Here is a 26,050-nt window from a genome sequence, read left to right on the forward strand (position 1 = left end):
CATACTTGGTATCCAGCATCAAAATGGTACAGTAGCTCTGGCTCAAATCCTTTGCAGTGCCAAGAATGATCAGATACTACACCGTTCATCCTCAGACTATACAAGAGAGCTCAGGTTGATGGATTGCTTTCTGTCTAAATGTTGTTTAATAGATTATGAAAGTGGCATTGGCTGACCTATCTGATGGTAATCAACCATTTACATTTCTCAGATTGTGTTGGGCTAACAGGGACATTATTTTCCATGCATTACCGGCTGTTAAATAATGTGCCCCCTCCCTCTTTCGTCACTACACCCACCAGAAAACAAAGACCATTGACTTTGTGGTTTGCAACTCACATTATCTGGTTTTATATTTGGTAGTGTTGTTTTAGACTGTCCAGCATGTCTTTATCTCTCCGGAAGAACAAAACTTGTTCCACATCACTCCTTGTAATCTGCCACAAGTCCACGCTTTCTGTAAACAAGCCTTTAAATATTGTTCTTGCCACATTTGCTGTGGTTTTTAGGACAGAGGTCAAATGTCCGGCTCTGTGTTCTGAGGAAGCTTGGTGTTTACTTTTCTTCGTCAGATTACTAAGTGAGATCATTTATGCGACAATCTTGTAGCTAATGTGAAAGAAAAGGTTGTTTTCTAGCATGCAACAAAATTTAAATGTCTGTAAATGAACTGTGCAAATGTTTCAGAATATGTAAAAATTAAGAAAACACAAATGAAGAACTTTTTTTTGTAATTCAGAAGTGTGGTGGAAAACATAATACGATTAAAACAAATCAGTACACCACGTGATCCCATTTCCACACATTATCGTTTGCAATGTGTAGTTTTATCAGTAAAACTATGTACAAATGTAATGTTCATTTCCGTTCAAAATGTATTGTCTATAATGGCAGTGCGCTGCGCACCATGCATTCTCCACACTACTCTACAATGTTGTACGCCACTCCACTCTATGACACAGCACTCCACACCAGTTCACTCTAGGCCACTCTACAACACTATACCGTTCTACGATCTTCCAGTCCACTTTGCAGCTCTCCACCCTAACACTCTTCTTTAATCCACTCAGTGCCACTTCACTGTAGGCTACTCAACTCCACTTCTCGACTCTATGCCCCCTCCACTCTAATCCATGACACCCCAGTCCCCTCAGCCACTCCACTCTACAACACTCTCCTCTACGCCACTAACTTTTAGCCATGCTGGTGTACAACATGGCTAAAACACATTGGCAAAGCAAATAGCTCTTGCATAGCAGTGATGCTTTGGCTGTGCTTGTTTCTTCTTACCTGTTGTAATCATAAAAGCAACCTAATGTGTAGCTTGTTACCAAAATGGCAACATTTTTAGAGAGAGAGAGAGAGAGAGAGAGAGAGAGAGAGAGGGAAAAAAAAAAAACAATTTCATGCAATAACTAACTCGGATATACATCAGTTATTTTATTTGCCATTGTTTGGGTAGATGGTGAAAGCGTCGTCTTGAAAAGGGCATTAGGCGACTTTTGCACACGTTAGATCACCATAACAGTGATTTTACAAGCGGTGATGTTCATCAGTGGCACACAACGACAGGAACTTTCACGATTTTCAGCCAGGGAACTATCCAGACTTCAAAGTAGCAGTTGAATGTCTGAAGTAAACAGAATCAAAAAACAATAATGAGAAACCGCAAATATTATTTTTTATTTAACTCTTCAACAATCGGCGATTTCAAACTACAGATGCTTAGTAAATGTTCTTTATTATTTTTAGTAAAGTTGTGTTAACCCAAATGGACAAGAATAATATCAACACTGGAAATAGAATAGACAGAGGATTCAAAGAGATGTATTGTAATCATATGGTGCCCTATTACATAAAGTGTCCTGGGGGGAGCAACCGGAGTGTGCCTGCTTCCTTCAGCCAGGGGCACTTTCGTGTTACAGAAAGGGCTGCAGACTATTGTGCCGACCCTTTCCTGATTCCGATCGAACCAGTGATATAGCGCAAGCACAGCCCTAAGGAGGTGTGTCCTTATTTGTCTGGGGATGTGACCCCAATCAACTGAGGAAGCACTTTGCCTGAGAACCTGCGATTTATTACAGAAGTAGGTGCAGAGTTAAAAGAGCTCTCCGAGGTCGCGCTGACTGGGCACGACAAATTGGTGGTGCACAGTCAGCCCCTTGGAGTGTTCCATGACCCCCAGACATCTCTGTGATTGCACCCACCTGCAGGGGGATTCCAGTCCGCTCTTGAAAAGCAGGCCATGTTGCTGCCTAAACTGTGAAAGACGGACTAGCTGTTTCAAACAGTTTGTTTGTCTTTCGGACATGCGAGAGTTTGAAGCTGTCCGTGCGGCAGTGCAGTAAGTGTAATCCGGTGCACTGAGCAGGTCTGGGCCCGGCGCACCTTGTCAAAACTGTGGTGCGACGAAGACCATAGCAGTGTGCCCTTGTAATAATAGGACCTAGGGTCTGCTGAATAGATTGGACATTTGCAGCAAATACATTTCTTTGAAACACCAGAATCCTTCCCTGTGAAAAGCAATGAATGCATTTAGTTATAAAACATTGTTTAGGTTTTTTCGCCAATTAATCTTTGGCTAACGATTGAGAAAATGGTCAATTTACTAAGGAAAAAACATTTTTGAATGAAATAAATAGCCTATAGAGAAACACTCTGGAAATACAAGGGTTCCTATTGTATTGCCAGAAGAAATGTATTGCCTGTCTGATGCTTTGAGGCATGGAGGTCATTTAGGGGTCTTAGCTACGCCCCCTGCTGCTGCCTTTGCGACCCTTCACCTCAGAGGTTGAAAAATCAGGTCCATATTTATACTTCTGTTGCGCTGAATTTGCGTCCTTTTTTTATGCAAATTTGGAGCAAACCTAACTCCATATTTATATTTTGTCATTAGACACGTCTAACTAAATATAGGAGTTTTCACCATTTTTTGGATGCGTGCACCTACCTTGCGTCCATGAGATGCAAGGTAGGCATTCCCATCTAAAAAATTGTGCCATTCCCATAGCCACATATTTACCCCACCCCTGTGCTAAAATGACACACGGGTGGCAGGATGGGCTTAATAATGGTGCAAAGCTTGCCTTGCACCATTAATTAATGCCTGGGTCAGACCAGGCGTTTGGGGACCTGTGGACCCATTTCCAAGGTTAAACACCATGGAATGGGTCCACAGGTGGCCTCCCCACACCCCAGGAACACCCCAACCCCCACCAGAGGGACACCAGAGGATGGTGGACTCCATCCCAGGTAAGTCCAGGTAAGTATTTATTATAAATTTTTTTTGGTTGTGCGCCACAAATTGCGCTAGTCTGGTTAGAGGTATTATTTTGCCTCTAACCAGGCTAGTGTCATTTTTTGATGCACAACCCCCTCTTTCCCTACCACCTCCCCCACCCAGCTAACATCTTTTTTTTAAGACGCTAGCCCAAGTTTAGCACCAGCGTGTGTCATTCCTTCAATATGGGGTCCGGCTGGCACAGTGGAATGGCGCAAGCCGGTGCTATACTTTTTGCCTCAAAACTGCACTTGTGTAGTTTTGCAGCAAAAGGTATAAATCTGGGGCTCAGTGCCTAGAAAACGTCACTTTCACTACCCCAGGCATTTTGGTGAATTGATGTCCATGCTTTGAGGTATGCATATCTCTGTTTATCTTTTCATAAAAAGCATTTCCTGATTGTAACTAATATCATGTGTTTCCTTATTTATAGGTTCATAGTGACCCATCATAAAGTTAACAGATCTACCCTTAGTTCTGTACAGAGCTTTGAGGAATGAGTCTGAAAGCATTCTAAATGAATTAAGTGGGAAAGGAGAAATAAGGTCTCTCCATCAGTGCAAATTTGTATCAATCTGAAAAGTTCACTACAGTTTGGTGTTTAATGGACCGTGACATTCACCCAGTTTGGATCCACAAAATACAACGTAGATTAGTTTTTTCACCATTTATATTGCATTTACACAGTAACATCATTCGATGCAACACAATGACAGTACATTGATGGTATGAGAATGCGCATCATGTAAATAGGGTTGTAATTACAAGTATAAAGTCAGAGAAAGTCTTGGTTCTTATCGTGAACTTGCTTAACCAACCAAACGTGTGAGAACATGCAGCAGTACTACTTTTGTGCAGGACATATATAAACAGTAGCTAGAGTCCTTTCCAGTACAAATCTTCAACAATTTCGTCAGTGTTTCATCATGGTATCCACAATATTTACAAATATTATCAGACTATTTCCCAGTACCACTTAGACTTGGGTTAAAAAGACATAATTGAGGAGCCAGTCAAGGTAACCTACAACATAGAGAGACAATAGTGTCACACAAGCTAAGGCTCATCAACTGCATTATGCTGGAGAGTAAATGGGCCATGGCATCCCAGATGCTAAAAGGAAATGCAGTTATTGTTAAGGTGAGTAGTAGCATTAGTCTGACTAACCCTTGATATACGTTCATAAGTTCGCTAAGGTAACTTCGTCGTCTGTAGCCCACGAGCATCCTCTCATCTGAGAGCCACTACCTCCGCTTGTCCCTACTTACAGCATCACCCTGCACCAGTGAGCTTGACTGGGTAAATATTGGGGCTTTCCAATACATGGCTATGAGTCTACATGTGATCAATATTGCCAAATCAATTAATCTGTTTGTAGCCCTAGATGCTGTCGGACGTTTGAATAATCCTAGCACGGAGCACTCTAAGGTACACACACCAGTAGGCCCAGTCATTTCAGTTAGTGCTCCAGAAACCGCTTCCCACAGTGCCACATCAGCCGGGCAGCTTCAAAACATGTGCCCCATATCAGCCCCTAACTGTAAACATTGGGGGCATTCAGAGGGGGATCAAAACATACGATAAAGTGTTGCTGGGGTAAGGTAAGCCCTCTGGAGAGTATTCTGCTGAATATATTGGAACTTAGTGTTCCATGATACTTTCCTGGGATAATGGAGCACTCTCTCATTCTTTTTCCACATCCCCCTCCCAGAATCTGCGGGACGCTGCAAGTAGATCATGTGTGGTATGTGCTAGGGCGCAAACAAGCCAGGTGATGAGCTTGTGACCCCTGCCCATTATGTATAGTGTTTATATCAAAGGATGGTGCTGAGGTTCTGTGTCGATGATACCCCCACAACTTTTCCAATGCAGCCAGGAAACTGCCATAAGCCAGAAAATGATGTACCAGGAGCCCATAACTTTCTTTTAAGACATTATAGGGCATGTATTCTGCATCTTGGAACAATGTACCAAGTGTGTGGACAACAGCCACTTCCCAAATCTCTACTCCCAGCATATCGCCAAAGGGAGCAATGGAACTCAGATGAATCTCAGGTGATTAATGGGGTATCCATGGCATAAATTGCGGACTACGATGAAGGCTATTCTACATTATCCTTAACACTCCATTAGTGTTGAGGGGGAGTTTGGCCTGGGGTAGGAAGGTCTACTGGATCAGCCTATGTGCACAACCAGGCTCAGGAATGCAGAGTTCTACAGTGAGCCGGCCCACCAGCCATCGTGCAGGCCACTGCAACTGCACTGCCAAATAATAATGTTTGCCTCCCCTTCTACCGGTAGTTGCAGTTTACGAAGCCCATCACACCGCCTCCCCTCATTCCAAGTGAAGTTCCCAAGTGCGGAGTGTAATGTATTCAATATGGATTTAGGAATATGGGCAGAGAGATTATGAAAAAAAGTAAATCAGACGGGGAAGCATTGCCATCTTATATAAAGAAACTCTGCCCTGCACTGTAAGTGGTAAGGGGATCCAGAATGCCCTCTAGGGGCACTAAGATGCTATGGTCTGGGTAAGATTAGAGTCTATGAGGTCTTTTGTTGTGTGAATAATGCTTATCCCTAGATAGCGAAAGGTGTGAGGCTACCAGCGCAAAGGTTGAGAGTCCGCTAGAAAATACTGTTCGGGACAGTCTGAATGTAAGGGAAATGGACAAGACTGCACCCAGTTTACCCCATCCCAGAAGCAGCACAGAACTCCTGCAATGTGGCATGGATGCTGGTTATACCCTCCCAAATATCATATATATCTATCTATCTATCTATCTATACATAAATATATAAAACCATAACATATATAAATATATATATATATATATATATATATATATATATATATATATATATATATATATATATATATATATTAGGATGTCATCTGCGTACATTGAGACGATATGCATTTCATTATGAAGTGGAATACCCCAGGGTTGTTCTTGACGCCAAAACCCATGCACCAGAGGCTCCAATGCCAAGGCGAAATGCAATGGGGACAATGTACTCCCTTGCCGCATCCCTCTGCTTACTGCGAAGGAGGGGGAAATACATTGGACAATTTTTACCCGTGCCGTGGACTCCGTGTAGAATAGTCCAATTATACCTTGTAGCAAACCCTGTTTGCCGAAGGCTGTTAATGTCAAAAACAGATACCCCCCCGCAGTCTACCATGCCAAAAGCTTTCTTCAAGTCTAGTAACAGGCATGCTGCATATGGCCACCAGACTGTGGAAAACTCCATCACTCTATGCAGGCAGCAGATGTTTAAGGTAATGGATCACCCAGGTGCAAAACCATTTGGGTCCAGGTGTACTAGTTGCGAAATATGTATAGCCTGCCTGCTACGACCTTGCTTAGGATCTTGTAGTCTGACCCCCGCAAATAAAATTTAGATTAAAAAGCATTCTAAAATTAAATGTCTGCTCTTGAAAAATCACTTCCACAGAGTAACACCTTTGGCGAGAATGCAATTCAAAATAGTTGTTTGATGCCAACGTCTGATTTGGTAAATTCAGCGCCAGCTTCATAGAAAACTTAAGTAGTAGCAAATGTAGTAAGTCTGGCATGGATTATCAGTTATGGGCCAGACTTATAAGCTTTTCCAATGCTTGACATAAAGGTACTTAATTTGTAAAATTAACAAAGATGCATAGGCTATAACAATATTGTATTTCTATTGGAATTATATTAACTAGCACACAAAAAAATCATGTTTTCTAAGTTATGTATAAAGAAAGTGAATATACAGGTTCTGTTCTCACAGCCACATGCACTCACTGATACCAACACATATGATCCCTCACTGTCTCACCAAATACAAACTTACCCTTGACCCTCAATAATGCAGTTACTGACACCAATGTCATTTTGCATTCACTGAATCTGAGAACATGCAGCATGATCCTTACTTATGCTGTCCCTCACAGCAACACATACCATGCACTCTCTCAGTCTCTCCAACCAGCCACTCACACAGGCTTGCCTAAGACCTTCTAGCGTTCACATTAACACATTCATGCACTCCCTGCCTCACCAAGCACTTGTTCGCTCCAACGACCTCATGACCCTCACACATGCACTTACATCAACACGGAGACAAATGAAAAAGAGCCAAACTTGTAAAATGAACAGGTGAGGTAGAACAAAGACCCTCTGGCAAGTGTTGTCTGTAGGCTAGGAATTGGGTGTTGAGTGCTTAACGTTTGTGTTTTGTAAAAGGGTTATTGATAATTCAATAAAGACGTTTAACCTTGTGAGAGAGCAAAGTAGCTGAGAACGGATGCACGGCGAAGATAGATGACACTCATTCAGTTGATGGATCTAACCACCAGAAAGGAGGATGGAAAGTAGACATCCTAAGATAGACTTCCAGGGACCAGAGGGCAAGCAGTGGTTACTGAGCCCAACCGTAGGCGTTGTGGCCTTTTCATCCTGCTGTCTTGGGGCTTGACCTTCTATGGGTTATGAGTAACTGGGCCAAGTACTACAACTTTCGCACTTCACTCTTAGTGGTAGTACACTTCAAGCAGACCAAAGGTCTTTGAGGGGTGGTAGGTACGAGGCACACACAGACGCAAGACTCAAAGTACAAACAGTAATCACAATAAGCTGATTGTCCAGTCAAATACTTGCTTTTATGAAAAAAGTTGTACAATATAAGCACACAAAGCAACACACTAAGGGCCATATTTATACTTTTTGACGCACAACTGCGCCAACGCAGTTGTGCGTCAAAAATTTTAACGCCGGCTAACGCCATTCCAAAGCACCATGCGGGCGCCTTATTTATTGAATGACGTTAGCCGGCGCAGCTGACTGGTGTGCGTCAAAAAAAATGACCCACACCAGGCAGCGCCGGCGTAGGGGAAAATGGAGCTTGGGCGTCAAAAAATGGGGCAAGTCAGGTCTGAGGCAAAATATTGGCCTCAACCCGATTTGCGCGATTTTTTTTTTACTCCCAACCCCCATTAAAATGACTCCTGTCTTAGCACAGACAGGAGTCATGCCCCCTTGCCCAATGGCCATGCCCAGGGGACTTATGTCCCCTGGGCATGGTCATTGGGCATAGTGGCATGTAGGGGGGCACAAATCAGGCCCCCCTATGCCACAAAAAAAAACAAAAAAAATACTTACCTGAACTTACCTTAAGTTCCCTGGGATGGGTCCCTCCATCCTTGAGCGTCCTCCTGGGGTGGGCAAGGGTGGCAGGGGGGTCCCTGGGGGCATGGGAGGGCACCTCTGGGCTCCTTCCGAGCCCACAGGTCCCTTAACGCCTGCCCTGACCAGGCGTTAAAAAATTACGCAAAAGCGGCTGGACGTCATTTTTTCAGGCCCGCCCCCTCCTGTGCGTCATTTTTGCACGGGAGTTTAAATAAGGCGCACATGCCTTAGAGTAATTTTTTTAGAAGAGAACGCCTACCTTGCATATCATTAACACAAGGTAGGTGTCCACGCTAAAAAATTACGCAAACTTCAAGATCTTCGGCGCTAGACGGGTCTAACGCCAAAGTATAAATATGGAGTTAGCTTTGTGTCGGATTTGCGTAAAAAAAAACTACGCAAATCCGGCGCAAACAGAGTATAAATATGCCCCTAAATGTTATCCAAAGACTCTTAAGGTTGGCATGGATGCTTTGTCCTAGGCTGTATCCCAGAGTCCCTCTTTCCCTTCTAGTGGGGCACATTATGCCTCATTTGTAATGAAGGCCAAGTTCAGATGTTCTCCCCCACCTGCAAGTCTCCATGCAACAAAGTCTAAGTTTGGCCTTGAGAATCATTGTTATCAGCACTGCATGCTAAGTTCGTACAAGTATATGGCAGCTCTGAAGGCCCAGAACAGTCTTGTCCCTCTTGACGGCATCTGTCAATTGCAGGAAGACCGGGTGTGCCTTTGCTGGGTCTGGTCTCCCGATGCTGAGGGCCCATAACCTCTTGCGTTCATTTCCCAATAAAGCGTTAGATGTTTCAGTCTTTGGACCTCCCGCAGCAGTGTCAGTCATCCTATCTGCTGCTCCTTCAGCAATCGAAAGTGTTCTTCAAAGCAGCTTAGGCATGACGATCCAAGGTGATGACCCTGCCTTCAATATAGCCCCTACACCAGACACACGGGGGTTGCCGACTTCGCTTGTTCAAGGGCGAAGTCCCTAGGTTTGTGGTTACTCCACCTGGCACAAGGGGTCTCCGACCTAGTTTTCACCTGGGGGTCACTGAACGAACTCTTACAAGAGCAACTGCTGGGTTGCGAAATTTGCAAAAACAGTTGGGGAGCCCACCTTCTCGTAGTGGCCCTGACTGGACTGGATGTCTCCACTTTACAGGATTACTTGGAAGGATCCCCACTGGAACCGTCTCCCTCCAGGTGTTCTCCAGCAACTCACAGGGTCCACTGGTGTTGGCAGGCAGGTAGAAGACTGGTGCTCCAGGCTTTAGTGTAAGTGGTCTTGACCTCCTGCGTATTGGCTTCTCACCTAGCAGGGATATTAGGAGACCTTGGTCCCTAGTCCTAGTTCTAGCTGGTAGAAGTCTTAGTGATCTTGTATCCCATTAAAACCGGCTGTTGAACAACTTTTGGGACTCAGATTCACACCTTTATAGTCCAAACTGAGACACAGATTGTAGGAGGCTTGTCTGCCTTGTAGTGGGTACCAGAGGTGCTTACACCTTGTGCCAAGTCCAGTTATCCCTTATTAGTGTAGAAGAGGTGTTAGAAAAACACCCCACCCCAAGACCCTGAAAAGTAGGAGTAAAGTACACCTACTACCCCCAGAGAGCACAGAAGTTGTGATGGGGGATTCTGCAGGAAGAACAAACACCAGCAGTGCACTGACAACGGATTTCTGGACCTGAGTAAGTGTAAGACAAGGGGACAAAGTCCAATAGTCGCGACAGTGTCCAGGGGGGGCAGGAGCCCAGGAAACCCCAGATGAAGATGCAAGGAAGCTGCCACCGCTTGGAAGAAGCTTGGAGTTCTGCAAGAAATAAGATTACTAGGGACTTCTCCTTTGGAAGACTGATGTCCCAGGTCGCAATGAAGCTTGCAGAGGTGTTCCCACGCAGAAAGACCGCAAACAAGCCTTGCTAGCTGCAACGGTCGTGGTAGAGGTTTTTGGGTGCTGCTGAGGACCAGGAAGGACCAGGATGTCGCCTTTTGGAGGAGGAGACAGAGGGGGCGCTCAGCAACTCAGAGAGCCCTCACAGAAGCAGGCAGCACCCGCAGAAGTACCCCAGCAGGCACTTGGAAGAAGAGTGAACCGGAGTCCACGCGAAGTAACAAAAGGGGGTCCCACTACATCGGAGGACAACTCAGAAGGTTGTGCACTGCAGAACGGAGTGCTGGGGACCCAGGCTTGGCTGTGCACAAAGGAAATCCTAGAAGAGTGCACAGGGCTGCCTGGACCCCAGAAGGGCAGAAACCTGTCTGAGGGGTTGGCAGCAGCAGCAGCTGCAGTGGAAACCCCGGAAAGGCAGTTTGGCAGTACCCGGGTTCTGTGCTAGAGACCTGGTGGATCATGGAATTGTCCCCCCAATACCAGAATGGTATTGGGGGGACAATTCCATGATTTTAGACATGTTACATGGCCATGTTCGGAATTACCATTGTGACGCTATACATAGGTAGTGACCTATGTATAGTGTACGCGTGTAATGGTGCCCCAGCACTCACAAAGTCAAGGGAATTTGCCCTGAATGATGTGGGGGCACCTTGGCTAGTGCCAGGGTGCCCACACACTAAGTAACTTGGCACCCAACCTTCACTAAGTGAAGGTTAGACATATAGGTGACTTATAAGTACTTATGTGCAGTGGTAAATGGCTGTGAAATAACGTGGACGGCCTGTGTAAGAATTGTCAGAGTTCCCTATGGGTGGCAAAAGAAATGCTGCAGCCCATAGGGATATCCTGGAACCCTAATACCCTGGGTAGCTCAGTACCATATACAAGGGAATTATATGGGTGTACCAGTATGCCAATGTGAATTGGTAAATTTAGTCAGTAGCCTTTTAGTGACAAATTTGGAAAGCAGAGAGAGCATAACCACTGAGGTTCTGGTTAGCAGAACCTCAGTGAGACAGTTAGGCATCACACAGGGAACACATACAGGGCACATACATATGAGCACTGGGGCCCTGTCTGGCAGGGTCCCAGTCACACATAGACTAAAACAACATATATACAGTGAAATATGGGGGTAACATGCCAGGTAAGATGGTACTTTCCTACACAGATGTGATTTTGTTTCTGGTCCTTTAATATTCCTGGTGTGGGTGTTGAATTCTTTGAAGTGCCCTTTCTCCTGTCCTTCATCAAATTGACAGTCTGACACGGAAGAAGCGGCTCCATTTTGGTTGACCCACAACAGGAGACAAGGGAGTAATTAGGGATCTTACCCAGCTGAAATATGCCTCACAAAGGTTTAAAGACCTAACCCTAGCCCTCTGTCATGATTCCCTGGTCCTACAAAGCCAACCTTATCAGATCCACCATCTCGCATTCCAATCAGCCCAGGTACCACTGACCAGTAACTCTGTCTACATCAGAAGTCTCTTTGATTCCAGGGAGAGGATGCTCTACTTGCCTTCCTTCAATGTGCGTGTTCCTACCTAAGCCATCCACATCAGAAATCCACATCACCGGTCTTTGGGTTGCAGTCCTTACTACCACTAGCCTTTCCAGGCCCTGGACTTCCAAACAAAATGTAACTCACAGGCCTCCAAATTATGTACCTTGCATTAGCACATATACAAGTATTGCGTGTGGCCTGGCGCTACACATAATAACATGAAAAATGAGAGATGCGCAACGTACAAAGGTGTGGAACTTTACATGAGTGGGCTGGTAGAATCACTCCAGTGACATAGGTAAAAAGGCCTGTTAACACGTCTGAGTCTTGCATAAAACTAAACGGGTATGCTGCCACTGCACTTGTGTCGCTCAACTCCCAGCATGAGTAATGACCCTCTTGCACTACGAGGGTAGCTTTTTGATACACCTCTATTGATCTAACAAGACTGCATTACCATGAAATGGCCTAGGTCTTGACACACACTCATGGTCCATATTTACCCACAAGCAAAAATCAGTGCCAGTGTGTTAGAAATGGGGTCTTTGGTTGGCAGCAAGGTTACCCCTGTCCCAGCAAGGACCCTCACTCTAGTCAGGGTAAGTCACACACAATCCAAACTATCCTGTGCCCATCCTCTGGCAGCTTGGCACTGAGCAGCCAGGCTTAACTTAGAAGGCAATTTGTAAAGTATTTGTGCAATAAATCATGCAATAACACAGTATAACACCACAAAAATACACCACACAGTGTTTAGAAAAATATAGAATATTTATCTGAATAATGCAAGTCAAAATGATCAAGTTTTGATAAGTACAAGTTAAAATATCACTTTAGAGAATGATAAGAAGAGTCTTTAGTATTTAAAAAGCAACAAATGTCTCTTGCAAGCACATAGTACCTGGCTTGCGTTCAAATTGTCTGGAAGGGGCCGCAGAGGAGGAGATGCGTGGAAAACAGGGAGGTGTGCGTCGGTTTCTCCGGGCGCACACAGACGATGCTTTTCATAATTTTCCACGCAGGGAAGGCTCTGTGTCGATTCCCGGTGCGCTGTCTTGGATCCCCTTCAGGTTGCGGGCGATCTGGGGACAATGCGGAGAAATCCTGGGCGTGCAGGACGAAGTCACAGGAGCTGCATCGATCTGGTGGGTGATGGCAGGGAAATTTCTGTCGCACGGCAGGTGCTGCGTCAATTCTTCTCACATGAAGTCAGGCTGCATCGTTCCGGCTCGGCTATGTGTTGATCCAGTGGGCTGTGCGTTGAAGTTCCAGTCGGAACTTTGGTGCCTCGTCGATCTCCTCTCGGGGAGCCAGGCCGCGTCATTCCAGTTCGGCGAGCGGTGATTTTCTCACCACGATGCAGGCTGTGCGTTGTTTCTGGCAAGCTGTGCGTCGAACTTTCACCGCGCAATGAGTTATTTGCAGGACCTGGGACTTCAAGGAACAGGAGGCAAGCTCTATCCAAGTCCTTGGAGAGCAGTTCTCAGCAGAGGGCAGCAAGGCAGCAGGGCAATAGCAGGGCAGCAGTCCTTTGCAGAAAAGCAGTCAGGTGAGTTCTTTGGGCAGCCAGGCAGATCTCTTAGCAGGTTGCAGGGTCTGGTTCAGAGTTTCTTCACCAGTGGTATCTTGTCCAGAAGTGTCTGAGTTGGTAGGGTCAGAGGCCCTGTTTAAATACCCAAATATACCTTTGAAGTTTGGGAGACTTCAAAGAGTGGTTTAGAAATGCACCAGGTCCCCTTTCAGTTACATCCTGTCTGCCAGGGTCCCAGTAGGTGGTTTGGCATTGTGTGAGGGCAGGCCACTGTCCTTTCAAATGTGTCAGGCCCTCCACCCTCCCAGCCCAGGAAGACCCATTCAGTATGCAGACGTGTGCAGGTGTGACTGAGCATCCTGTGTTTGGGGTTCTCTGAGTGAAATGCACAAGGGAGCTGTCAACTAACCTAGCCAAACGTGGACTGTAAGGCACAGAAGGATTTAAATGTAGATAAATGCTCACTTTCTAAAAGTGGCTTTTCTAAAATAGTAATATTAAATCCAACTTCACCAGTCAGCAGGATATTGTATCACCATTCTTGCCATACTAAATATGACCTTGTTACTCCTTTCAGATCAGAATCTACCACTCAAACAGTATATGAGGGTAGCCCTAATGTTAGCCTATGAAAGGAGCAGGCCTCACAGCAGTGTAAAACGAATTTCGGATTTCTACACTACCAGGACATATAAATTACACAGGTAAATGTCCTGCCTCTTACTTACATAGCACCCTGCCCTATGGGTTACTTAGGGCCTACCTTAGGGGTAACTTATATGTAGAAAAAGGGGAGTTTAAGGCTTGGCAAGTACTTTTAAATGCCAAGTCGAAGTGAAAGTGCAATGCACATACAGGCCTTGCAATGGCAGGCCTAAGGCATGGTTAAGGGGCTACTTATGTGGGTGGCACAATCAGTGCTGCAGGCCCACTAGTAGCATTTAATCTACAGGCCCTGGACACATGTAGTGCACTTTACTGGGGACTTACAAGTAGATTAAATAAGCCAATTGGGTATGAACCAATGTCACCATATTTTAAGGGAGAGAGCATATGCACTTTAGAACTGGTTAGCAGTGGTAAAGTGCACAGTCCTAAAACCAGCAAAAAAAGTGTCCAAAAAGTGGAAGGAAGCAGGCAAAAAGTTAGGGGTGACCACCGTGAGGCAGTCCGGTCTAACACAGGGATTCAGTTATCTATGCAGCTGGGGGACTCGGGGAACACGTGCATGTCTTTCAACATGCAGGGGACTTTTCTGTCCCAACAGGTGTCCCTCCCAGATGATACTACCCTGAACTATCTGTATTCCAGTGGCTCAATTCAGCTCTGTGCTCCACTTGAAAATCTAACCCTTGCAGTAAAATAGACTGACTCAACAACCTGGGTTTCTCTCCCTTCGTGGCCATCAACTGCTTCAATATCTTTTGATCCATTTGCAATACAAACCTAGTGCTATTGTCATCCAGTTGAGGTGACACATCTTCAACAACCTTGTCAAAAGCATCCGTCTCTACAAAAAAAGCCTACCCATAGTAAGGTGCTATGAGCATAGGTGCAATGCATAGTGCCTTCTTCAGCTCCTCAAATGCCCTTTGCCACTTCTCAGTCCAAATCACTTATCAGGGTTGCTTCTTTGATGTCAAGCAATCAATGCAGTCAATGGAGCAACTATACTCTCATAGCTATCCACAAAGTTCCTACAATAGCCAGTGAGTCTTATCAAGGCCCTCACCTCAGTCAGTGTGGTGGGCACCTCCCAACACATCACAGATGGTAGCCAATGAGTGCATCCACCTGTTACCCACCTGATGTCCCATGCAGTCTATAGAGAACTGCCCCCTCCACCCCTGACACATGGTTCCCTGATGGTCATTTTTGCCTCCTATATCCTAGCCAACATCTGTCCTAGTTGCCTCAGTTGGTTCTGCTATAACTTCCTAAATACTCTGTCACCCCAGTAGGGTACACAGAGCTCCTCCAGCCCTACAAGAACATGATGCACCAGAAGCTCAAGGGTGGCAGGAGCATTCTTCAACTGATATAGCTCCCTCTGGCATAGAAATTGCAATCTTGATGCTAGGGGGATCTCCCAGTACCCACTGGTCAATTCAAAGATGCTTAAGGTCTTTGCTGCACATAGCCAGTCCACCAGATCGTTTCTCTCGGGATTGGATGGGCATCGGGCTTAGTTACCTCACTGAGTGCTATGTAGTTCACACAGAACCACAAGTCTGAAGACCCTTGTTTTGGTACGAGTGCCACAGACTAGACCAAGTACTACGTGGTCTCTCAATGACCCCCAGGTCCAACATTTTGGCAACATCTGCCCCAATAGATCCCTGATCAGACATTCTTCCATTCCCTGGGAGACTGTTATTGAAGCCTATGTCATGGACACAGATGGATGTCCAATGTAGAGAGAGCAAGAGGACCGTTTTGCACTCTCACTGCTGCTCAGGTGTTAACTGACCCCTTCCACAGTGTCATCCCTCATGTCACCATGCAACAGGGCAGGAAGAGGCGCACTGTCTTTCTCTACCTCCTCTGCCATGACATTCACTGTGTAACCCCTGTAGGTAAGGCTTCAGCCAGTTCACATGGAACAACTTCCTTGTTTGCCTTGTGGCACCCGTGCCCACCAAGTAGTTAACCTCTGAAATCTTCTGAGCTACCTTGTATGGGCACATCATTTGTCCTCCAAAGTACTGGGACATATAAGTTTCAACACCAATATTTCTTGAGTTTCTTGATACCCAGTTAGTATAGTTTTCTGGTCATAGTAGTCCTTCATAAGCGATTGGCCTGCCAGAAGGGTTCCCTTTACCTGACTAATGTATAGCCCCATCAGCTTCTGGAGGCCAAATGTATAGTCCACCACATCTTTCTATCGAGACTCTGAAGTTCCTTCCCACCTTTCTCGGACTAGAGAGACTAGACCTTGTGCCAAGTGTCTACACATAGGTTGAAATGGATTGACCCCAACTCCCTTCTGCAGATTTTCTCTGTAGGTGAACAAGAAACATGGTACTTCCTCCTTAAGTTTTCTGGAAGACTTCCCATCATACTTTTGAGTGTCTTGTTGAACCGCTCCACCAAGCCATTAGTTTGTTGATGGTATAGGATGGAGAAGTGGTAGGACATGGCAGTTTGCTCCTACATCTCTCTCATGTATGAGGAGATAAAGTTGGTTCCCGGTCAGGGATCACCGTTCTTGGAAATCTGACCCTAGAAAAGATCCCCAGGAGAGCTTTCGCTACCACTCTTGCAGTCATGCTCCTCAATGGTACAGCTTTGGGTTATCTAGTGGCATGGTCCACCACTATCAAGATATACTTGTTACCTGACAATGAGGGGAAGGTGTTGAATGTACCTACAATGTCTATTCCCACCCACTCAAATTGAGCATCTAAAATTGAGAAGGGCACTAATGGTGCCTTACTCCTCTCTCCTGACTTACCACTTACTTGGAAAACGGGACCAGTGAGACATAACCTCTGTCGCTCTGCACATCCCTGCCCAGTAGAACATAGAGTCCAACCTATCCTGTGTTTTTCTAATGCCCATGTGTCCTGCCACTGGCACTTTGGCAGTTACAACAGGAAGATTTAGTACAATAATGGAACTACTAGCCTCGTACTAGATCTGGGCTCAGGATTCACTGGCACACTATAAAGTAGGCTGTCCTCTTCATTAGCATATTGTTTCCTTATCACTTGCTTGTTGACCTCTTTCTTGGAAGGTTCCACAAAAGAAGGGCACACATAGTGCTCCTTGCAGAACTCTTTCCAGCTGGGCCACCTATTAGCTAGCAAACCCTGCAGCTCTGGAAGTGACTCAGATTTTAGCACATGGTCCACTTCTGGCACCGCATTTTTTTTTTTTTTCCTCTCTCTCTCTCTCTCTCTCTCTTCTCCACATTCTGTGTCTTCCCATGGTCTGCTCGTCCCTGCAAACTACCTTATTCTGGTTCCTGCAAAACGGATATGGTCTCAGTCTCTGCCACGCAGAATATTTTCTGGTCAACACAGATGACACTGTCAAAGCCATAAAGTCTTCTGGTCCTGACACTAAGTCAGGAGGAGCTAAATCATTGCCCTAGAGACAATCAATCAATCTTTTTAGAGCCCGCTACTCACCCATAGGCTCTCAAGGTGCTGTGGGGTATGTCTTCAGGATTCAGTCGAAGAGCCAGGTCTTGAGGACCTTCCTGAATTGAGAAAGCACCTTGTTTCTCTCTCACCCCTAAGTCTACCATGGCAGCCTTGGCAATGATTTCTACCTCAACTTGGGCAAGTGTATACTCCATGTCTTCATCACTTCCTACCAAACCAGTATCCTTGGTACCAGGGAGAATCTCCTGGAGCTTGAGATACTGCTTTTCAGCTATAGACCTGATAGCCCCAATATCCCTCTGGGCAGGCATCTGCCTCCCATTGATGCTGAAGTCCTGCGTAAACCCCATTGTGTTATGATGAACGTGCTTCAGAGCACCTGGATCCCTCTCCCAGTTGTCTATAGTCACAAGGTTGAGGGCAACAGTCCTCTAGGGTCCCTTCACCCATGTGTACAATGCTAGCTATCACTGGTGCAGCTGGTAGCCTGACAGTCTCTTTAAATGTGTCCCACCTGGTGGCATGTTTAAGAAGTAAACACCTCGAAGTTGGAAACATATTACTGCCCTCCCTTCTCATAGTGCTCCTTACCGGACACACCATTACCATTCCTATTTCAACTGGGCCTTCCTTAGGTCACCCTGGAAATTATCCTGGCCCTTATCCTTTAGTTTGAAACTAGTCCTTGGAGAGTTCCGCTCCCCTTGTGGCTCAGAAGCATGCTGCTCTGGTCCCTTAAGAAGCTAGCTAGTTAACCACTTGTCAGTTAACACTAAGGGGCATATTTAAGACAAGTGGCGCTGCACACAGTGCAGCACCACTTTTCTTGTGCCCTTTACCATTCCCCTACTGCCACCAAGTGTGCGCCGTATTTAAATTACAGCACACCATGGCGCAGAGCAGGGGGCAATAGCGTAATCTTTTATGATGCTATTGATGTACTCTGCAGGAGCAGCACCAAAATGTTGGCACTACAATGGGCCCCTGTGTACCCTGCAGGAGTAAACAATGGTGTGCCCCCTTTTACCGCCTGCTCTTTAAAGGTAAAAAAAATGCCAAAAAAATGACTCAAGGAAATCTTATAGATTTCCTTGCGCCCTTTTTTCGCCCCCCTTAATGGGAGAACACACTCTTTGCATATATTATGCATGGCGCAGGCATAATGTAACACAAAGGGTTAAAAAGAGGCGCAACAAAAGCATTGTGCCTCTTTGTAAATATGGCGCAGGATTTTGGCCTTGTTGGGCTCCATTAGTGTAAATAAAATGACGCTAGTGTGATGCAAGGAGGCGCTAGGGGCTCTTAAATATGCCCCTAAGTTTCTGTAGATCCCTCTCTGTCTGATATGACAGGGATTGCCTTTGTAGGTAAGAACACTCTTCTGTGAGTTGTGCTGTTACATCAGGTGGTTAAGAGAATTAAAATCCTTCACCTTCCCTCTCACCAACTAGTCCCAGTCATGCAGTACACCATGAATCCATCTTTCAAACGGAACCCCATCATCTCTTGTATCTTTGACACTCTAAAGGTACTGAGCAGGCCTTACCTCAAATCCTTTAATCAGAGCTTCCTGCATCTGCTCCTAGACCATCTGGCCTGCAACTGTCATCCATCCAATGAAGAATGTCCCTTCTAAAGTCAAGCAGTTCATCAAGGCAGCTACCTTTGACACTTCATTCAAGGACTGCCCCTTACAAGTGACCTAAAAGCTCACAAACCATTATAAGATAGTCTGTACTTCATGTACATGTGTACAGTCTCTCTTGGAATCTGGGGTACTACCTGGTCTGAACTGGGGGAAATTAGAAATGCCCTTTGCAGTACTCACACCCTGGACTTCTTTAATGGTTAGGCACAATTGTCAGAATCCCTTTCAAAGGGCAAGCAAGTGCTTCTGGCCCAAATTGCAGGGATTGTGGCCTTTTACACTTCCTGTCTCTGGGCTCGACCTACTACCAGATCTGAGTAACTGGGCGAAGTACTACTCCTTTCAGCACTTCACTCCCAGCGTTAGTATGGGTCGAGCAGGGAAAGGATGGTGTGAGGCAAACAGACGCAAGACTCAAAGTACAAATAGTAATTACAATAAGCTGACTGTCCAGTGAAATACTTGCTTTTATTTTAAAACATATTTTAAATTAAGCCCACAAAGCATAGAAACAACACACTAAATAATATCCGCAGTGTCTTAAGTCCGAACGCTAGCGTTTTCCTAGGCAGTATCCTCGAGTCCCTCTTTCCCTTCTAATAGGGCCAGTTATTCCCCAATTGGTAATGGAAACACATTTTAGATGTGGCCCACACTAGTCCCCATGCAGCAAAGTCTATGTTTGGACTTAAGATTGAGCTTTAGCAGAGCTACATGCTATGTTTGTGTAAGTCTCTGACAGGCCTGATGGCCTAGAACAATCAACCCAGTAGCAGCCAGCAAGTGCAGGAGGATGGCGCATACCTTAATGGGCTCTGGTCTCCCTATGCTGATGGCCTGCTGCCATTTGCATTTTTCCTGATGATGGATCGAAACTCCTCAGTCTTTGGAAGGCCTGAATCAGTGTTGGATGTCCTCTCGCAGCTCCTTCAGCAATAAGTAAGTGCTCTTCACAGTACCCTCAATACAACAATCCAGGGTGATTGCCCTTTCTTCACAGTGGCCCCTTCCTTTCAAATGAGGAGGGGGGTGGGAGGAGGTAATTGTCGATCTTCCTTGTACAAGAACAGGCAGGCTGCCAGCCCATATTCTTGCAGTGATCCTGATCGGACTGGGAAGCTCACACTTGGCTCATGGGATCCACTAGGAATAATTCTCTCCCTGTCCCCCTGTTCCCCTGCCCCCCACAACCCACCAGGTCTCACTCACTCCTAGCGCATTCCTCATCCTCACAGGGTCTACTGGTCTTGCTAGGTAAGCAGAAGCTGGTACTCCAGCCTCAGGGCAAATGGTCTTGAGTTCCTGAGTGATTACCCAGGAGGGAGACTAACAGAGCTTGGTCCCTAGTCCTGGTTCCAGCAGATGGACATTTTCGTGATTTTCTCTGCCCTTGAAACAGACTGTTGAACAACTTGCGGGACACATGCTCCTACTTTTATAGTAAACGCCCAACCAAGATGTGATTTAGTGTTTGTTCTAGTGTTCTGGGTGTCAACTTCTTTGAAATACCCTCTCTCCTGGGCCAATCTGCCACATCAGCATAGGCCCCAGTTTTGATTGTCCCCAAACACAGGCCTAGGGAGTAACCAGGGATGTTATCTGGCTGTCTGTCTCCACTGAACTATGCCTCACCAAGGTTCAAAGGCCTAAGCCTTTACCTCTATAATTATTATTTCCTGTTCCTACAGGGTCTAACCCTTATCAGACCCTCCCATCTTGCCTTACAATGAACCCAGGCACCACTGACCAGTAACTCTACCTGGAATCAGAGACCTTTAATGTGCACAGTGAATGCTCTGCTCCCTTGCCTCCAGTGTGAGTTCCCACTTCAGCTTTGAAGAATGTCAGCAATTCACATCCCCTGTCTAGGGGTTGCAGTCCTCACCTCCCCTAGCCTTTTGAGGGCCTGGGCTTCCAAAATGGAACCCACCAGTCTTCATGTTAGGTACCATGGAGAAGCACACACAAGTATCACTCGCTCAACAGCGCTACACACAATCCCCATGTAGGCCAAGGGTGAGTTAAGTACACAGCAGTGGAACTTTAATGGCGTGAGAAGGTAGACACTACTCCAGCGACATGGTTAAAAATGCCGGTCTCATTCATGTGAAACACAAAAAATGGGTATGCTGCCTACACTTAACTCCTTGCAATGGCAGTAGCCCTCAACCACTATTAAGGTAGCACTTGGTGAGGCCCTCCTGACCAAACAATACTGCATTACCGTGAAATGGCCTAGGCCATGGCTCACACACATGATCTGTGTTTGTCCATGACCAAAAATCCTTACCAAGGATCCAGACATCTGTGTAGCTAGGGCACGCAGGGCAGGGTTGCATGTCCATCACCATGCAGGGGACTTTTCCATCCTGACATAGCAAGCAAATGAATGGGAAGATGGACCTGCCACCACCTGCACTCCAAGAGGGTACATTTGACATAGTGGCATGAGATGGAATTAAATAAAATATATATCAGACGTTTAATGGGTTCATTTTGAGTGAGGATTGTAAGTGAAACTGTAAACTTTGACCAAATTTAAAGCAGTCTTTTCCACAGAGGAATAATATTTAAACTTTGTTGAGCCATCCAAACACGAGAGAATTCTGCTTCCATCTGCTCTAAAACACCAATAGCATAAACAAAGATAAGATTAATAATTAATTCTCTCAAATCAATTTCTGCATACATATTTAATGGAGGCAGAATTTTTTAGAAGCAGGATGCATTGTACATTTTTATTAACAAACGTGCCAGTTCCGCAAGTATATTACCAAAAACAAAAATGCACTCAATGTATTATTTCAGCAGAATATAATAATCACAGGTAAGAATGTGTGACAGCTGCTTGGGTCATGACTTTTGTTCACTCAACTATCATTTTTAGCAGCTTTTCTTGTGCGCCATAGATAGTAAAGCAGCAGGGATTGGCTATAAATTACTTCACGCAGCTAGCACCCGGAGGTACGAACTACTAATTAGATGCATTCAGAAAGATGTGGTTTTAGAATTACAACTCGGCAAGAAAAGAAATACAGTGAAGCAACTTCCAGCTTCTCAAACAAGCACTTAAGGTTCTTTGAAGGCCTTACAAAATTGGGTTCGAAATGCCATTTGCAAGTCTAGTGTTGCAGCATGTACAGATTCTCAACAAGGCCGACCCCGTGCGAAGGTGGGAGGGAGTACTGATAGTAGAGAAACACTCGGGCTCGCCGATACAATGTTGCTGAAGTGAGGGCACGGGGGGCTGGGCCCTCAACCAATGTTTTATATAAAGAACGCACTGCTGACTCCAGCAGTTGTGAGTTACAGTAAAGCAAGCTGCTGTCGTGTTGTTATTCCTGTGAGCGCCACCAGTGAAGCCACGCAGAATGCCGCGCTACACTGACTTCCCTAGGGCAGAACTCTTGAAAAGGATCAAAGAAATGATGTAATCAGGTGGAAATGTTGGACCACTGCCTAGCTGCTAAAAGGGCGCATGCTTGGAAGGGATTTACACAACCTTCGTGCAGATATGGAGGTTACATACCCCATGCATGTAATCCACTTCGGGAGTTTATAAGCAATCCTCATAATACTATGTCTGAGGGTAACCTCAGCAGAATCACCACTATACCATTTTGAGGAGTGTATACCCCATTGAGATATAGACACATTGGTTTGTTGGCACTCCACACAATACCTTTTCTGGGAATCAATTCTTTGGTTGCCAGAACACCATCTGTGAATAATCTGATTGTCAGTCGTTACTTCTCAGCCTATTATATTGGGGTCATTACAGCACGGTTTTCACATCAAAAGAGCCATTAAGTTGCATGGCGCTACATTGGGAGTGTGTTTACATTGCACATCCTTACTTCTCTACTGCCTTTTAATGCCAGGAAGGTAGGTATTATTCTTAAGCCTTTATAATTTAATTTATATACATTAATTTTAATTATAACACAATTCGATATACATTAATAAATGTATACCTATGATTTTATATACGTTTTAAGCACAGGGTTAGCTAGTACCATTCAAACCTTGATGAACAAATCTAGGCTAACCTATATGCGTAAAGACTTCGCTGCATAAATTGCAAAGGCTTTGTCACTTTTCGGTTGGCATGGATGCCAGTGTGCTGATCCTAGGCTTAAAACCTCTACTAGAACTCTTGCTAGATAAGCAGACATTGAGGTGAGCAGGTTTACAGTGTTGGTGGTGTTGAGGAGTGCTGCATATTAAGGAGATGTAAAGTGTAAATCACCTCTGCAGCAGTGGTTCCTAACTTGTGGTCCGGGGACCCTGGTGGTCCACGAAGCCTCCTCAGGGGGTCTGCGACTGCTTAGAAAATGAAATAATATTAACAGATTAGTTCCCCACCTTTCATTAATGATTCAGTGGGGGGGACCCCAGATACCAATAACGATTCACTGGGGGTCCCTGGGCTCCAGTAATGATAAAGTGGTGGTCCAGACGGTAAAATGACTTAACTCTTGGCAGCTTGTATTGCACTTCCACTTGTAAGAGGGCACAAGCTGTGAAACTGTGACACCTTTGGTTTGATCTGGACCAATCTGCTTGCAGTTATTTTGTTATGCATGATTTTTACCGACGGTGCTATGAGCAACCCCTGGGATTTTGATATAGCCTCTGCTTGCATGATGGATTCTGCTTCGTTGTTTGGGTCAGGCATGTCTTTCAATGATAAACAGTTATTGTGGGAACAGTCCATTGTTTAGATTATTTCACAGCCTCAGCATGCATGACATTTTTGGTTGAACCTTCTTTATGATACTATGGGCCTGATTACGAGTTCGGCGGACGGTTTAAGCCATCTGCCGAACGTCCGATGGGGAGGTTTACACCATATTAGCTACCTCCCGCCAGGCTCATTTAAGAGTTTCCCGCTAGGTCAGCGAGTGGAAACCTGAGTTTACGGCCACTGGCATAGCGAGAAACACCTTACAGCATTGTCGCCTGTTAGTAATCGAGCCAGCAGCAATGCTGTAGGATACATGGTGCACCATCACTCTTTTAATATTCACTGCCTGCGGGCCAGGGCGACCCTGGCATCGCCCATGCCAAGTCCATGGGTCCCCCTGGGGCCCCCTGCACCCGTTCCCTGCCAGCCTTTTGATGGCGGGGTTACCACCATGAAATCGCTGATAAAGAATGAGGTCATAATCCAGGGGGCAGCGCTGTTTGCAGTGCTGCCTTGGCAGATTAGGACTGCCGCGATCCCCGACCCTGGTGGTGCTGGCAGCCCAACCGGGGCACGACTGCCGTGGTCATAATGTGACCGCCAGAGTCGTAACGACCACCTTAGTATCTCACTCGTTGTTATAAAAGGGCACAGTTGTGGTCACTATATTCCTCCCACTTTTGCAAGTGGTGGCTCACTGATTGAAGACTGCAAATAGGCATGTTTTGGTCAAGCACAGCACTATCATGCAGGGTTCTCTGTGTATTCCCTTTAAGACCTTTACATGAGTTAACTTGTAATAAACCATTTTGTTATTTATTTTATGTGGTCTTTTGACCAGGTGACATGATAAATCTTGATGAACTGAGAAAATCTTTATCATCACATACCATGTTCGCATTTTTGCTATAGTTTCATCGCTGTTCATTGAATTAATCCATTATACAATTTCCACTCAGGTAGTCCTGGCACTTTTTCTTGTTTGAATTATCACTTATTTTAACTGTAGGGTGACTTTATATATAAAGAATCGTTTTATGTATGAACGTTTTTGGTGCATATATTTATTTATAGATTGAGATTTCTCGTCTTCCTTTGGGCCTGAAGGGGCCTTAATTTGAAATGGCTGAAATGCGCTGACTGACTTCTTACAATGGAGAAGTTTTTGTAAGATGGACTAATGTGTAAACTAATTTGAGTATGGTCTGAGCCGACCTACAGTCATTTCAGTCTTACCTACCCCCTATTACTACCTCTAGGTGGATCAAGGGCTCAGTTTTTGAACCACCTTCTATACATGAACACATTTTGGAGAGACAAAGTCATTTTGGATAATTCTGTAGCGATTTCTATATTAGTGCGCCTGTGCATTTGGATCTGTTCTTGCATTGTACATTTACAGAATCATTGTGTTATATTTACGTAAGGATGTAATTGATATATTGAAGCTGCAACGAAACAACATTAAAAAACACACATGGGTAAATAAACAGAAAGGGATGTGGTTAGTACTAATAAATGTGTTTAAATAGCTAAATGTGATATTTTCACAACATTAAATGGAATTACGATTTATTTAGGCAAAATTAACACCTTTAGTGTTTAATTTATCCCCACGTGACACCATGTCTTATTTATAATTGGTGAAAACTTGAGCAAGGGTCATACTTTCTATGCATACCAGATGGATACTATGGTGTTATCCTTATTCAGTCTCTCAAAGTCGTTCAAATAAAATATCTCTTAAAACTTGTGTTTAATGGGAGCTTAAAACATAATATCAAAGTGGTCTGACCAACCGAAGGGGAAGTAGGGGATAACTTAAGAGCAGTTTTAGTGCCTATAATCAGCTCATAAAACCGGACCATCCACATACGTAGCTGATCCAATGAGATGTTCCAAAGGCCAAGATTGAATAACATTTAATATTTGACCAGAATATTTGTCCTCTGGCTTGTTGAGATGTAAGCTAAAATTCCATAAAATAATTGGCTGGTCATAAGAAGTGCTTACGGATATTAACATTTCACTGAATTCAGCTAAAAAAATAACTTAACAGGCCAGTCTGTATGATATAGTAAAGGAAAATGTTTGTTTAGCATGAGGCGAGATGGTGATTGAAAGTACTCGGTTGTGGTTAGAGCAGGAGGTTGTAGCAAAGAAAAGATAAGATTTTTTTTTAACACAAATAGCCTCCTCCACATCTATCACTGCAACTA

The 26,050-nt window shown here is 45.0% G+C and overlaps 1 protein-coding gene across 1 annotated transcript in view; it reads right to left on the reverse strand.

Annotated features, from left to right (window-relative positions):
• Window positions 1–1,420: 1,420 nt before the first annotated feature.
• CST7 (cystatin F) overlaps window positions 1,421–26,050 on the reverse strand; it is a 194,520-nt gene continuing 169,890 nt past the window's right edge. The window contains exon 4 of the mRNA XM_069235040.1: window positions 1,421–1,630. Within this exon, the coding sequence (XP_069091141.1) occupies window positions 1,553–1,630 (78 nt within the window). The 3' untranslated portion in view covers window positions 1,421–1,552. The remainder of the gene's footprint in view (window positions 1,631–26,050) is intronic.

Source organism: Pleurodeles waltl, chromosome 5 (genome assembly GCF_031143425.1).
Source record: "Pleurodeles waltl isolate 20211129_DDA chromosome 5, aPleWal1.hap1.20221129, whole genome shotgun sequence".
NCBI lineage: Eukaryota > Metazoa > Chordata > Amphibia > Caudata > Salamandridae > Pleurodeles > Pleurodeles waltl.